The sequence below is a fragment of the Scyliorhinus torazame genome, chromosome 25 (assembly GCF_047496885.1).
Source record: "Scyliorhinus torazame isolate Kashiwa2021f chromosome 25, sScyTor2.1, whole genome shotgun sequence".
NCBI classification, from domain to species: Eukaryota; Metazoa; Chordata; class Chondrichthyes; order Carcharhiniformes; family Scyliorhinidae; genus Scyliorhinus; species Scyliorhinus torazame.
In genome coordinates this window covers 44,723,398-44,738,129 of record NC_092731.1, presented here as the reverse complement: position 1 = coordinate 44,738,129, position 14,732 = coordinate 44,723,398, and the positions used below count along the sequence as shown (strand labels likewise).

The following is a 14,732-nucleotide window of genomic DNA, read 5'->3' as shown; positions in this document are numbered from 1 at the left end:
TAGGGAAATCTTTTGCGTACTTGGATGGATGGTCATAAAACAGCGTCTTACCGTGTCGGGGTGGATGAAACTTTCGGTGCTCCCGGAGTCGATCAGGCATGGCGTCTCGTATCCGTTGATCAGCACCGTTGTTGTCGTCGTCTGGAGCGTCCGGGGCCGTGATTGATCCAGCGTCACCGAAGCCAGTCGTGGTCGTAGTGTCTCGGCGTCTTCTTTGGACCCCGTGGAGCCGTCGATGCTGGGGTCCTTTGTTGTCATCCAAGATGGCGGCGTCCATGAATCGCTCGCGGCCGGGGGTGGACAAAATGGCCGCCCCCATGGATCGCATGTGGTCGGGGGTGGACAAAATGGCCGCCCCCATGAATCGCACGTGGCTGGGGAGTCACAAGATGGCGGCGCCAATCCTCCTCTCGTGGTGGCCGGGACCCAAAATGGCGGCGTCCGCGGGTCGCACATGGGGCGCTGGGGGGGGGTTGGGGAGCGTTTGGGATGCGCTGGGCTCGTTCTTCTCCAGGGATTGCGGCGACCCCCCGGGACCGGCACACAGCCGCGTAATGGCCCTTCTTGCCGCAGCTGTTGCAAATACCTGCGCGGGCCGGGCAGCGCTGCTGGGGGTGTTTCGCTTGCCTGCAGAAATAGCAGCGGGCCCCCCCGGGATGATCTGGCGCAATAACCGCGCAAGCCTGTGAGGGAGGGGGGGGGGGGTTTGTCGCGACGGGGGTCCATGGAGCCCAAGGGGCTGCCGCGCGGTCGGGGCCATAGGCGCGGGCGTTTTGCGAGGCCACATCTAGGGAAGCTGCCAGGGCCCGTGCCTCTGAGAGTCCTAGCGACTCTATTTCTAAAAGTCTTTGGCGGATTTGGGGAGAGTTCATACCTGCCACAAACGCATCGTGAATTAACATGTCAGTGTGTTCAATCGCGTTTACCGGCGGGCAGCTGCAGCCCCGTCCCAAAATTAGCAGCGAAGCGTAGAATTCGTCTAGCGATTCTCCGGGACTTTGCCGTCTCGTTGCGAGTTGGTGACGCGCGTAGACCTGGTTCACGGGGCGAACGTAGATGCTCTTCAGTGCTGCGAGCGCCGTCGGGAAATCCTCTGCGTCTTCTATGAGAGGGTAACTTTCCGGGCTTACCCTCGAGTGCAGGACCTGTAGTTTCTCGTCTTCTGTGATGCGGCCGGGGGCCGTTCAGAGGTAGCCTTCAAAACAAGCTTGCCAGTGTTTAAAAACTGCTGCCGGGTTCGCTGCGTGGGGGCTGATCCGCAGGCATTCCGGGGCGATCTGGAGCTCCATACTCCTTTAAGCTCGCTTAATAAATTGTAGCGCACAATGACTTACGAGAGAGTCGAGTAGAGATGAAGTCGATGAGGCTTTATTAAGCGTGACTTGTTCCCCGCAGTTCAGCAACAGAATGGAGCGGCGGGGAGAAGCCCGGGTTCTTATACTCCGCCTTCAGGGCGGAGTCAGGAGTCAACAGCCAACCAGGACCTGGGATCTGTCAGCCAATAGCATCACGGCTACACAGTTCCACATGACCCCGAATACATACTACCACACAGGGCTATTGGGAGAGAGCGGGGCAGTGGGGTTAGTTTGGGGATTGATACAGAGCTGTGGGGAGAGAGCGAGGCAGTGGAACTATTTTGGGGATTGATACAGGGCTATGGGAACCGAGTGGTGCTTTCGGATTAGTTTGGGGATTTATACAGGGCAATGGGGAGAGAGCGGGACAGTGGGATTAGTTTCGGGATTGGTAAAGGGCTATGGGGAGAGAGTGGGGCAGTGGGATTAGTTTGGGATTGAGACAGGGCTATGGGGAGACAGCGGGACAGTGGGATTAGTTTGGGATTGATGCAGGGCAACTGAGAGAGAGCGGGGCAGTGGGGTTAGTTTGGGGATTGATACAGAGCTGTGGGGAGAGAGCGAGGCAGTGGGATTAGTTTGGGATTGATGCAGTGCTGTGGGGAGAGGCGGGGCAGTGGGATTCGTTTGGGGATTGAAACAGGGCTATGGGGAGCGAGTGGGGCAGTGGGATTAGTTTGGGGATCGATACAGGGCTATGGGGAGCGAGTGGGGCAGTGGGATTAGTTTGGGATTGATACAGATCTATGGGGATCTCAGCGGAAAGTGGGATTAGTTTGGGATTGATACAGGATTATGGAGAGCGAGCGGGGCAGTGGGATTAATTTGGGATTGAAACAGGTTTATGGAGCGTGAGCGGGGCAGTGGGATTAGTTTGTAATTGATACAGGGCTATGGGGATCTGAGCGGGCAGTGGGATTAGTTTGGGATTAATACAGGGCTATGGGGACCTGAGCGGGCAGTGGGATTAGTTTGGGATTCATACAGGGCTATGGGGATCTGAGCGGGCAGTGGGATTAGTTTAGGATTGATACACGATTATGGAGAGCGAGCAGGGCAGTGGGATTAATTTGGCTTTGATACAGGTTTATGGAGAGTGAGTGGGGCAGTGGGATTAGTTTGGGATTGATACAGGGCTATGGGGAGAGAGCGGGACAGTGGGATTAGTTTGGGGATTGATACAGTGCTATGGGGAGAGAGCGGGACAGTGGGATTAGTTTGGGATTGATACGGGGCTATGGGGAGAGAGTGGGGCAGTGGGAATAGTTTGGGGATTGATACAGGGCTATTGGGAGAGAGCGGGGCAGTGGGGTTAGTTTTGGATTGATACAGGGCTATTGGGAGAGAGCGGGGCAGTGGGGTTAGTTTGGGGATTGATACAGAGCTGTGGGGAGAGTGCGAGGCAGTGGAACTAGCTTGGGGATTGATACACGGCTATGGGGAGCGAGCGGGGCAGTGGGAATAATTTGGGGATTGATACAGGGCTATGGGGAGCGAGCGGGACAGTGGGATTAGTTTGGGGATTGATACAGGGCTATGGGGAGAGAGATAGGCAGTGGGATTAGTTTGGGATTGATACAGGGCTATTGGGAGAGAGCGGGGCAGTGGGGTTAGTTTGGAGATTGATACAGAGCTGTGGGGCGAGCGCGAGGCAGTGGAACTAGTTTGGGGATTGATACACGGCTATGGGGGGCGAGTGGGGCAGTGGGAATAGTTTGGGGATTGATACAGGGCTATGGGGAATGAGCGGGACTGTGGGATTAGTTTGGGGATTGATACGGGGCTATGGGGAGCGAGTGGGGCAGTGGGATTAGTTTGGGATTGATACCGGTTTATGGAGAGAGAGCGGGGCAGTGGGATTAATTTGGGATTGATACTGTGCTATGGGGATCTGAGCGGGCAGTGGGATTAGTTTGGAATTGACACAGGGCTATGGGGAGAGAGTGGGGCAGTGGGAATAGTTTGGGGATTGATACACGGCTATGGGGAGCGAGCGGGTCAGTTGGGAATAGTTTGGGGATTGATACAGGGCTATGGGGAGCGAGCGGGACAGTGGGATTAGTTTGGGGATTGTTACAGGGCTATGGGGAGAGAGCGGGGCAGTGGGGTTAGTTTGGGGATTGATACAGGGCTATTGGGAGAGAGCGGGGCAGTGGGATTAGTTTGGGGTTGATACAGGGCTATTGGGAGAGAGCGGGGCAGTGGGGTTAGTTTGGGGATTGATACAGAGCTGTGGGGAGAGTGCGAGGCAGTGGAACTAGTTTGGGGATTAATACACGGCTATGGGGAGCGAGCGGGGCAGTGGGAATAGTTTGGGGATTGATACAGGGCTATGGGGAGCGAGTGGGGCAGTGGGATTAGTTTGGGGATCGATACAGGGCTATGGGGAGCGAGTGGGGCAGTGGGATTAGTTTGGGATTGATACAGATCTATGGGGATCTCAGCGGAAAGTGGGATTAGTTTGGGATTGATACAGGATTATGGAGAGCGAGCGGGGCAGTGGGATTAATTTGGGATTGAAACAGGTTTATGGAGCGTGAGCGGGGCAGTGGGATTAGTTTGGAATTGATACAGGGCTATGGGGATCTGAGCGGGCAGTGGGATTAGTTTGGGATTAATACAGGGCTATGGGGACCTGAGCGGGCAGTGGGATTAGTTTGGGATTCATACAGGGCTATGGGGATCTGAGCGGGCAGTGGGATTAGTTTAGGATTGATACACGATTATGGAGAGCGAGCAGGGCAGTGGGATTAATTTGGCTTTGATACAGGTTTATGGAGAGTGAGTGGGGCAGTGGGATTAGTTTGGGATTGATACAGGGCTATGGGGAGAGAGCGGGACAGTGGGATTAGTTTGGGGATTGATACGGGGCTATGGGGAGAGAGTGGGGCAGTGGGAATAGTTTGGGGATTGATACAGGGCTATTGGGAGAGAGCGGGGCAGTGGGGTTAGTTTTGGATTGATACAGGGCTATTGGGAGAGAGCGGGGCAGTGGGGTTAGTTTGGGGATTGATACAGAGCTGTGGGGAGAGTGCGAGGCAGTGGAACTAGTTTGGGGATTGATACACGGCTATGGGGAGCGAGCGGGGCAGTGGGAATAATTTGGGGATTGATACAAGGCTATGGGGAGCGAGCGGGACAGTGGGATTAGTTTGGGGATTGATACAGGGCTATGGGGAGAGAGTTAGGCAGTGGGATTAGTTTGGGATTGATACAGGGCTTTTGGGAGAGAGCGGGGCAGTGGGGTTAGTTTGGAGATTGATACACGGCTATGGGGGGCGAGCGGGGCAGTGGGAATAGTTTGGGGATTGATACGGGGCTATGGGGAGCGAAATGGGGCAGTGGGATTAGTTTGGGATTGATACGGGGCTATGGGGAGAGAGTGGGGCAGTGGGATTAGTTTGGGATTGATACCGGTTTATGGAGAGAGAGCGGGGCAGTGGGATTAATTTGGGATTGATACTGTGCTATGGGGATCTGAGCGGGCAGTGGGATTAGTTTGGAATTGACACAGGGCTATGGGGAGAGAGTGGGGCAGTGGGAATAGTTTGGGGATTGATACAGGGCTATTGGGAGAGAGCGGGGCAGTGGGGTTAATTTGTGATTGACACAGGGCTATGGAGAGAGAGTTGGGCAGTGGGATTAGTTTGGGGATTGATACAGGGCTATTGGGAGAGAGCGGGGCAGTGGGGTTAGGTTGCGATTGGTACAGGGCTGTGGGGAGAGGCGGGGCAGTGGGATTAGTTTGGGGATTGATACAGTGCTATGGGGAGAGAGCGGGACAGTGGGGTTAGGTTGCGATTGGTACAGGACTATGTGGTGAGATCAGGCATTGGGTTAATTTTGGGATTGATACAGGGCTATGGGGAGAGAGCGGGACAGTGGGATTAATTTGTGATTGACACAGGGCTATGGGGAGAGAGTGGGACAGTGGGATTAATTTGGTGATTGATACAGGGCTATGGAGAGAGAGTTGGGCAGTGGGATTAGTTTGGGATTGCTACAGGGCTATGGAGAGAGAGTGAGGCAGTGGGATTAGTTTGCGATTGGTACAGGACTATGGGGTGAGATCAGGCATTGGGTTAATTTTGGGATTGATACAGGGCTATGGGGAGAGAGCGGGACAGTGGGATTAGTTTGGTGATTGATACAGGGCTATGGGGAAAGAGTGGGGCAGTGGGATTAGTTTGGGGATTGAGGCAGGGAATTGGGAGTGAGTGGGGCAGTGGGATTAGTTAGGGATTGCTACAGGACTACGGAGAGTTAGTGGGGCAGTGGGACTGGTTTGGGGATTGATACCGGGCTATGGGGAGAGAGTGGTGCAGTGGGATTAATTTGGGGATTGATACAGGGCTATGGGGAGAGAGTGGGGCAGTGGGATTAATTTGGGGGTTGACACAGGGCTATGGGGAGAGAGTGGGGCAGTGGGATTAATTTGGGGGTTGACACAGGGCTATGGGGAAAGAGCGGGACAGTGGGATTAATTTGAGATTGATACAGGGCTATGGGGAGAGAGCGGGGCAGTGGGATTAGTTTGGGGATTGATACAGGGCTATGGGGGGAGAGTGGTGTTTTCGGATTAGTTTGGGGATTTATTCAGGGCATTGGGGAGAGAGCGGGACAGTGGGATTAGTTTAGGATTGATACAGGGCTATGTAGAGAGAGTGGGGCAGTGGGATTAGTTTGGGATTGATACAGGGCTATGGGGAGACAGTGGGGCAGTTGGATTAGTTTTGGATTGATACAGGGCTATGGGGAGAGAGCGGGGCAGTGGGATTAGGTTGGGGATTGATATGGTGCTGTGGGGAGAGAGCGGGACAGTGGCATTAGTTTGGGTTTGATACGGGGCTATGGGGAGAGAGCGGGGCAGTGGGATTAGTTTGGGATTGAGATAGGGCTATTGGTAGAGAGTGGGGTTAGTTTGGGGATTGATACAGAGCTGTGGGGAGAGAGTGGGGCAGTGGGATTAGTTTGGGATTGATGCAGTGCTGTGGGGAGAGAGCGTGACAGTGGGATTAGTTTGGGTTTGATACGGGGCTATGGGGAGAGAGCGGGGCAGTGGGATTAGTTTGGGATTGTCACAGTGCTATGGGGAGAGAGCGGGACAGTGGGATTAGTTTGGGATTGATAGAGGGCTATGGGGAGAGAGTGGGGCAGTGGGATTAGTTTGGTGATTGATACAGGGCTATGTAGAGAGAGTGGGGCAGTGGGATTAGTTTGGGATTGATACAGGGCTATGGGGAGACAGTGGGGCAGTGGGATTAGTTTTGGATTGATACAGGGCTATGGGAAGAGAGCAGGGCAGTGGGATTAGGTTGGGGATTGATACGGTGCTGTGGGGAGAGAGCGGGACAGTGGCATTAGTTTGGGTTTGATACGGGGCTATGGGGAGAGAGCGGGGCAGTGGGATTAGATTGGGATTGAGATAGGGCTATTGGGAGAGAGTGGGGTTAGTTTGGGGATTGATACAGAGCTGTGGGGAGAGAGTGGGGCAGTGGGATTAGTTTGGTATTGATGCAGTGCTGTGGGGAGAGAGCGTGACAGTGGGATTAGTTTGGGATTGATACAGGTTTATGGAGAGCAAGCGGGGCAGTGGGATTAATTTGGGATTGATACTGGTCTCTGGGGATCTGAGCGGGCAGTGGGATTAGTTTGGGATTGACACAGGGCTATAGGGAGAGTGCGGGGCAGTGGGATTAGTTTGGGTTTGACACAGGGCTATGGGGAGAGAGTGGGGCAGTGGGATTAGTTTGGGATTGTCACAGTGCTATGGGGAGAGAGCGGGACAGTGGGATTAGTTTGGGATTGATACAGGGCTATGGGGAGAGAGCGGGGCAGTGGTATTTGTTTGGTGATTGACACAGGGCTATGTAGAGAGAGTGGGGCAGTGGGGTTAGTTTGGGATTGCTACAGGACTATGGGGTGAGATCAGGCATTGGGTTAATTTTGGGATTGATACAGGGCTTTGGGGAAAGAGCGGGGCAGTGTGATTAGTTTGGGGATTGATGCAGGGCAATGGGGAGAGAGTGGGGCAGTGGGTTTAATTTGGGGATTGAGGCCGGGAATTGAGCGAGAGTGGGGCAGTGGGATTAGTTTGGGATTGCCACAGGACTATGGACAGTGAGTGGGGCAGTGGGACTGGTTTGGGGATTGATCCAGGGCTATGGGGAGAGAGCGGGACAGTGGGATTAATTTGAGATTGATACAGGGCTATGGGGAGCGAGTGGGGCAGTTGGATTAGTTTGGGGATTGATACAGGGCTATGGGGAGAGAGCGGGGCAGTGGGGTTAATTTGTGATTGACACAGGGCTATGGAGAGAGAGTTGGGCAGTGGGATTAGTTTGGGGATTGATACAGGGCTATTGGGAGAGAGCGGGGCAGTGGGGTTAGGTTGCGATTGGTACAGGGCTGTGGGGAGAGGCGGGGCAGTGGGATTAGTTTGGGGATTGATACAGTGCTATGGGGAGAGAGCGGGACAGTGGGGTTAGGTTGCGATTGGTACAGGACTATGTGGTGAGATCAGGCATTGGGTTAATTTTGGGATTGATACAGGGCTATGGGGAGAGAGCGGGACAGTGGGATTAATTTGTGATTGACACAGGGCTATGGGGAGAGAGTGGGACAGTGGGATTAATTTGGTGATTGATACAGGGCTATGGAGAGAGAGTTGGGCAGTGGGATTAGTTTGGGATTGCTACAGGGCTATGGAGAGAGAGTGAGGCAGTGGGATTAGTTTGCGATTGGTACAGGACTATGGGGTGAGATCAGGCATTGGGTTAATTTTGGGATTGATACAGGGCTATGGGGAGAGAGCGGGACAGTGGGATTAGTTTGGTGATTGATACAGGGCTATGGGGAAAGAGTGGGGCAGTGGGATTAGTTTGGGGATTGAGGCAGGGAATTGGGAGTGAGTGGGGCAGTGGGATTAGTTAGGGATTGCTACAGGACTACGGAGAGTTAGTGGGGCAGTGGGACTGGTTTGGGGATTGATACCGGGCTATGGGGAGAGAGTGGTGCAGTGGGATTAATTTGGGGATTGATACAGGGCTATGGGGAGAGAGTGGGGCAGTGGGATTAATTTGGGGGTTGACACAGGGCTATGGGGAGAGAGTGGGGCAGTGGGATTAATTTGGGGGTTGACACAGGGCTATGGGGAAAGAGCGGGACAGTGGGATTAATTTGAGATTGATACAGGGCTATGGGGAGAGAGCGGGGCAGTGGGATTAGTTTGGGGATTGATACAGGGCTATGGGGGGAGAGTGGTGTTTTCGGATTAGTTTGGGGATTTATTCAGGGCATTGGGGAGAGAGCGGGACAGTGGGATTAGTTTAGGATTGATACAGGGCTATGTAGAGAGAGTGGGGCAGTGGGATTAGTTTGGGATTGATACAGGGCTATGGGGAGACAGTGGGGCAGTTGGATTAGTTTTGGATTGATACAGGGCTATGGGGAGAGAGCGGGGCAGTGGGATTAGGTTGGGGATTGATATGGTGCTGTGGGGAGAGAGCGGGACAGTGGCATTAGTTTGGGTTTGATACGGGGCTATGGGGAGAGAGCGGGGCAGTGGGATTAGTTTGGGATTGAGATAGGGCTATTGGTAGAGAGTGGGGTTAGTTTGGGGATTGATACAGAGCTGTGGGGAGAGAGTGGGGCAGTGGGATTAGTTTGGGATTGATGCAGTGCTGTGGGGAGAGAGCGTGACAGTGGGATTAGTTTGGGTTTGATACGGGGCTATGGGGAGAGAGCGGGGCAGTGGGATTAGTTTGGGATTGTCACAGTGCTATGGGGAGAGAGCGGGACAGTGGGATTAGTTTGGGATTGATAGAGGGCTATGGGGAGAGAGTGGGGCAGTGGGATTAGTTTGGTGATTGATACAGGGCTATGTAGAGAGAGTGGGGCAGTGGGATTAGTTTGGGATTGATACAGGGCTATGGGGAGACAGTGGGGCAGTGGGATTAGTTTTGGATTGATACAGGGCTATGGGAAGAGAGCAGGGCAGTGGGATTAGGTTGGGGATTGATACGGTGCTGTGGGGAGAGAGCGGGACAGTGGCATTAGTTTGGGTTTGATACGGGGCTATGGGGAGAGAGCGGGGCAGTGGGATTAGATTGGGATTGAGATAGGGCTATTGGGAGAGAGTGGGGTTAGTTTGGGGATTGATACAGAGCTGTGGGGAGAGAGTGGGGCAGTGGGATTAGTTTGGTATTGATGCAGTGCTGTGGGGAGAGAGCGTGACAGTGGGATTAGTTTGGGATTGATACAGGTTTATGGAGAGCAAGCGGGGCAGTGGGATTAATTTGGGATTGATACTGGTCTCTGGGGATCTGAGCGGGCAGTGGGATTAGTTTGGGATTGACACAGGGCTATAGGGAGAGTGCGGGGCAGTGGGATTAGTTTGGGTTTGACACAGGGCTATGGGGAGAGAGTGGGGCAGTGGGATTAGTTTGGGATTGTCACAGTGCTATGGGGAGAGAGCGGGACAGTGGGATTAGTTTGGGATTGATACAGGGCTATGGGGAGAGAGCGGGGCAGTGGTATTTGTTTGGTGATTGACACAGGGCTATGTAGAGAGAGTGGGGCAGTGGGGTTAGTTTGGGATTGCTACAGGACTATGGGGTGAGATCAGGCATTGGGTTAATTTTGGGATTGATACAGGGCTTTGGGGAAAGAGCGGGGCAGTGTGATTAGTTTGGGGATTGATGCAGGGCAATGGGGAGAGAGTGGGGCAGTGGGTTTAATTTGGGGATTGAGGCCGGGAATTGAGCGAGAGTGGGGCAGTGGGATTAGTTTGGGATTGCCACAGGACTATGGACAGTGAGTGGGGCAGTGGGACTGGTTTGGGGATTGATCCAGGGCTATGGGGAGAGAGCGGGACAGTGGGATTAATTTGAGATTGATACAGGGCTATGGGGAGCGAGTGGGGCAGTTGGATTAGTTTGGGGATTGATACAGGGCTATGGGGAGAGAGCGGTGCAGTGGGATTAGTTTGGGATTGGTACAGGGCTATGGGGAGTGAGTGGGGCAGTGGGATTAGTTTGGGATTGATACAGGGCTATGGGGAGAGAGCGGGGCAGTGGGATTAGTTTGGGATTGATACAAGGCTATTGGGAGAGAGCGGGGCAGTGGGGTTAGTTTGGGGGATTGATACCGGGCTATGAGGAGCGAGCGGGGCAGTGGGATTAGTTTGGGATTAATGCAGTGCTGTGGGGAGAGAGCGGGACAGTGGGATTAGTTTGGGGATTGATACAGGGCTATGGGGAGAGAGCGGGACAGTGGGATTAGTTTGGGGATTGATACAGGGCTATGGGAAGCGAGTGGGGCAGTGGGATTCGTTTGGTGATTGATACAGCGCTATGGGGAGAGAGCGGGGCAGTGGGATTAGTTTGGGATTGATACAGGGCTATGGGGATCTGAGCGGGAAGTGGGATTAGTTTGGGATTGATACAGGATTATGGAGAGCGAGCGGGGCAGTGGGATTAATTTGGGATTGATACAGGGCTATGGGGATCTGAGCGGGAAGTGGGATTAGTTTGGGATTGATACAGGACTATGGGGATCTGAGCGGGAAGTGGGATTAGTTTGGGATTGATACAGGATTATGGAGAGCGAGCGGGGCAGTGGGATTAATTTGGGATTGATACAGGGCTATGGGGACCTGAGCGGGAAGTGGGATTAGTTTGGGATTGATACAGGGCTATGGGGATCTGAGCGGGCAGTGGGATTACTTTGGGATTGATACAGGGCTATGGGGATCTGAGCGGGCAGTGGGGTTAGTTTGGGATTGATACAGGATTGTGGGGAGAGCGGAACAAGGCGATATATTTGATTCTGTGATCCTGGGGAGCATCTGGTTGCTGGGACCTGCTGCACCTCTCAATGAACCTCTGCGAGCTGCGATGATGGCTCTTTCTCTGTCACTTCTCTTACAGTTAATCCTTGTGTCTCGATCAAACCAAATCCCCTCTGCACTTACCCACCGTATTTAACCGCAACTTTCACCAATCTGACTTTCACTTACGCCAAGAGAGACACAGGAGGATCGGCAGAAACCCCTTCATTCCTTGACCGCCAGCCATTCAGCCACTTGTGTCCCGAGGCTGCTGATGCACCAACAAACTTCCTGAATCACTAATGGTGAAATGTACTCATCTGTCAGTGACACAATCTTCAGTTTGTCGCAGCAAAGCATTTCCTGCTTTCAACTGTAGAATTGAATAGGTCAAATCGAGGCCACTTTCTCCCCATCAGACACTCCCAGTGCAAGTACATCACGGGGTTAGATACAGAGTAAAGCTCCCTCTACACTGTCCCCATCAAACACTCCCAGGACAGGTGCAGCACGGGGTTAGATACAGAGTAAAGTTCCCTCTACACTGTTCCCATCAAACACTCCCAGGACAGGTACGGCACGGGGTTAGATACAGTGTAAAGCTCCCTCTACACTGTCCTCATCAAACACTCCCAGGACAGGTACAGCACGGGGTTAGATACAGAGTAAAGTTCCCTCTACACTGTCCCCATCAAACACTCCCAGGACAGGTACGGCACGGGGTTAGATACAGTGTAAAACTCCCTCTACACTGTCCCCATCAAACACTCCCAGGGCAGGTACAGCACAGGGTTAGATACAGAGTAAAGCTCCCTCTACACCGTCCCCATCAAACACTCCCAGGACAGGTACAGCACGGGGTTAGATACAGAGTGAAGCTCCCTCTACACTGTCCCCATCAAACACTCCCAGGGCAGGTACAGCACAGGGTTAGATACAGAGTAAAGCTCCCTCTACACCGTCCCCATCAAACACTCCCAGGACAGGTACAGCACGGAGTTAGATACAGAGTAAAGCTCCCTCTACATTATCTGCATCTCTGACAGAGGGTTGATGAGCTGTATGATCTCCATCTGCACTGTAGGAATTCTAACCTCGAGCTAAACATCGCCAGTGTCCCTGTCATTCTATCTCTCTCTCTGTCCAGCATCACTTTCTGACTAATATGAATTCAATTCTGTTCCTGTTTCTCTCGTATTTCTGGGAAGTTTCTTTAAGCTTTCTCTGTGAAGTCAGAGACAAAGTACTTCTTTTGTTCCTCTGCTGGTTCCTTGATCGCTTTGGAAATTCCCCATTCTCTGCGGGGAGCAGACCCAAACATATCTTTCAGAATTTTTTCCCCAGAATCATTGTGGTGGTGAATATGGCCACTGGACACATCGTCTCTCCAAACGAGCATCATGACTTTGTCCCGTTGCTTTGCCTATTCGCATTGACCCTGCACAGTGTTTCTGTAATTACCCCTGCCCCCCCACACTCCAGCCACTACATTGCACTCCCCAACCACTCGCTGGCACAAAACGCTTCCTCACATCACATTTGTTTCTTTTGCAAATCACTTCAAATCTGTGCTTGAAACATGGACAAGAACCAGAGAATCCATACAGGGCAGTAGGAGGCCATTCGCCCCATCGAGTCTGCATCAACATTCTGAAAAAGAAGCCGCCAAGGCCCAATCCCCGACCTGATCCTCAGAACCCGACCTCAGCTGCACAGGGTAGGACTGCGGGAGGAAACCGGAGCACCGGGAGCAGACCCAAGCGGGGAGAATGTGCAGACTCCTCACAGACAGTGACACAAGTATAACATTAAACCCGGGTCCCTGGCACTGAGAGGCAGCAGTGTTAACCCGGGTCACAGGCTCTGTGAGACAGCAGTGTTAACCCGGGTCCCTGGCACTGTGAGAGAGCAGTGTTAACCCGGGTCCCTGGCACTGTGAGACAGCAGTGTTAACCCGGGTCCCTGGCACTGTGAAACAGCAGTGTTAACCCGGGTCCCTGGCACTGTGAGATAGCAGTGTTAACCCGGGTCCCTGGCACTGTGTGACAGCAGTGTTAACCCGGGTCCCTGGCACTGTGAGACAGCAGTGTTAACCCAGGTCCTTGGCTCTGTGAGACAGCAGTGTTAACCCGGGTCCCCGGCACTGTGAGACAGCAGTGTTAACCCGGGTCCTTGGCTCTGTGAGACAGCAGTGTTAACCCGGGTCTCCGGCATTGTGAGATAGTAGTGTTAACTCGGGTCCCTGGCACTCTGAGGCAGCAGTGTTAACCCGGGTCCCTGGCACTGTGAGACAGCAGTGTTAACCCGGGTCCCTGGCACTGTGAGACAGCAGTGTTAACCCGGGTCCCCGGCACTGTGATACAGCAGTGTTAATCCGGGTCCCTGGCACTGTGAGACAGCAGTGTTAACCCGGGTCCCTGGCACTGTGAGGCAGCAGTGTTAAGCCGGGTCCTTGGCTCTGTGAGACAGCAGTGTTAACCCTGGTCCTTGGCACTGTGAGACAGCAGTGTTAACTCGGGTCCCTGGCACTGTGAGACAGCAGTGTTAACCCGGGTCCCTGGCACTGTGAGACAGCAGTGTTAACCCGGGTCCCCGGCACTGTGATACAGCAGTGTTAACCCGGGTCCCTGGCACTGTGAGACAGCAATGTTAACCCAAATCCCTGGCACTGTGAGACAGCAGTGTTAATCCGGGTCCCTGGCACTGTGAGACAGCAGTGTTAACCCGAATCCCTGGCACTGTGAGACAGCAGTGTTAACCCAGGTCCCTGGCACTGTGATACAGCAGTGTTAACCCGGGTCCCTGGCACTGTGAGACAGCAGTGTTAACCCGAATCCCTGGCACTGTGAGACAGCAGTGTTAATCCGGGTCCCTGGCACTGTGAGACAGCAGTGTTAACCCGGGTCCTTGGCTCTGTGAGACAGCAGTGTTAACCCGGGTCCCCGGCACTGTGAGACAGCAGTGTTAACCCGGGTCCCTGGCACTGTGAGACAGCAGTGTTAACCCGGGTCCCTGGCACTGTGAGACAGCAGTGTTAACCCGGGTCCCTGGCACTGTGAGAGAGCAGTGTTAACCCGGGTCCCTGCCACTGTGAGACAGCAGTGTTAACCTGGGTCCCTGGCACTGTGAGACAGCAGTGTTAACCCGCGTCCCTGGCACTGTGAGACAGCAGTGTTAACCCGGGTCACTGGCACTGTGAGACAGCAGTGCTAACCCGGGTCCCTGGCACTGTGAGACAGCAGTGTTAAACTGGGTCCCTGGCACAGTGTGGCAGCAGTGCTAACCAGGGCCCCTGGCACTGTGAGAGCAGTGTTAACCCGGGTCCCTGGCACTGTGAGAGAGCAGTGTTAACCCGGTTCCCTGGCTCTGTGAGTCAGCAGTGTTAACCCGGGTCTCTGGCACTGTGAAACAGCAGTGTTAACCCGGGTCCCTGGCTCTCTGAGACAGCAGTGTTAACCCGGGTCCCTGGCATTGTGAGACAGCAGTGTTATCATGGGTCTCTGGCACTGTGAAACAGCAGTGTTAACCCGGGTCCCTGGCTCTCT

At 53.8% G+C, this 14,732-nt stretch overlaps 1 protein-coding gene across 1 annotated transcript in view; it reads right to left on the bottom strand.

Moving 5' to 3' along the window:
• Positions 1-11,487, bottom strand: part of LOC140402256 (integrin alpha-X-like) — an 815,908-nt gene extending 804,421 nt beyond the window's left edge. The window contains exon 1 of the mRNA XM_072489886.1: positions 11,377-11,487. Within this exon, the coding sequence (XP_072345987.1) occupies positions 11,377-11,434 (58 nt within the window). The 5' untranslated portion in view covers positions 11,435-11,487. The remainder of the gene's footprint in view (positions 1-11,376) is intronic.
• Positions 11,488-14,732: the final 3,245 nt, after the last annotated feature.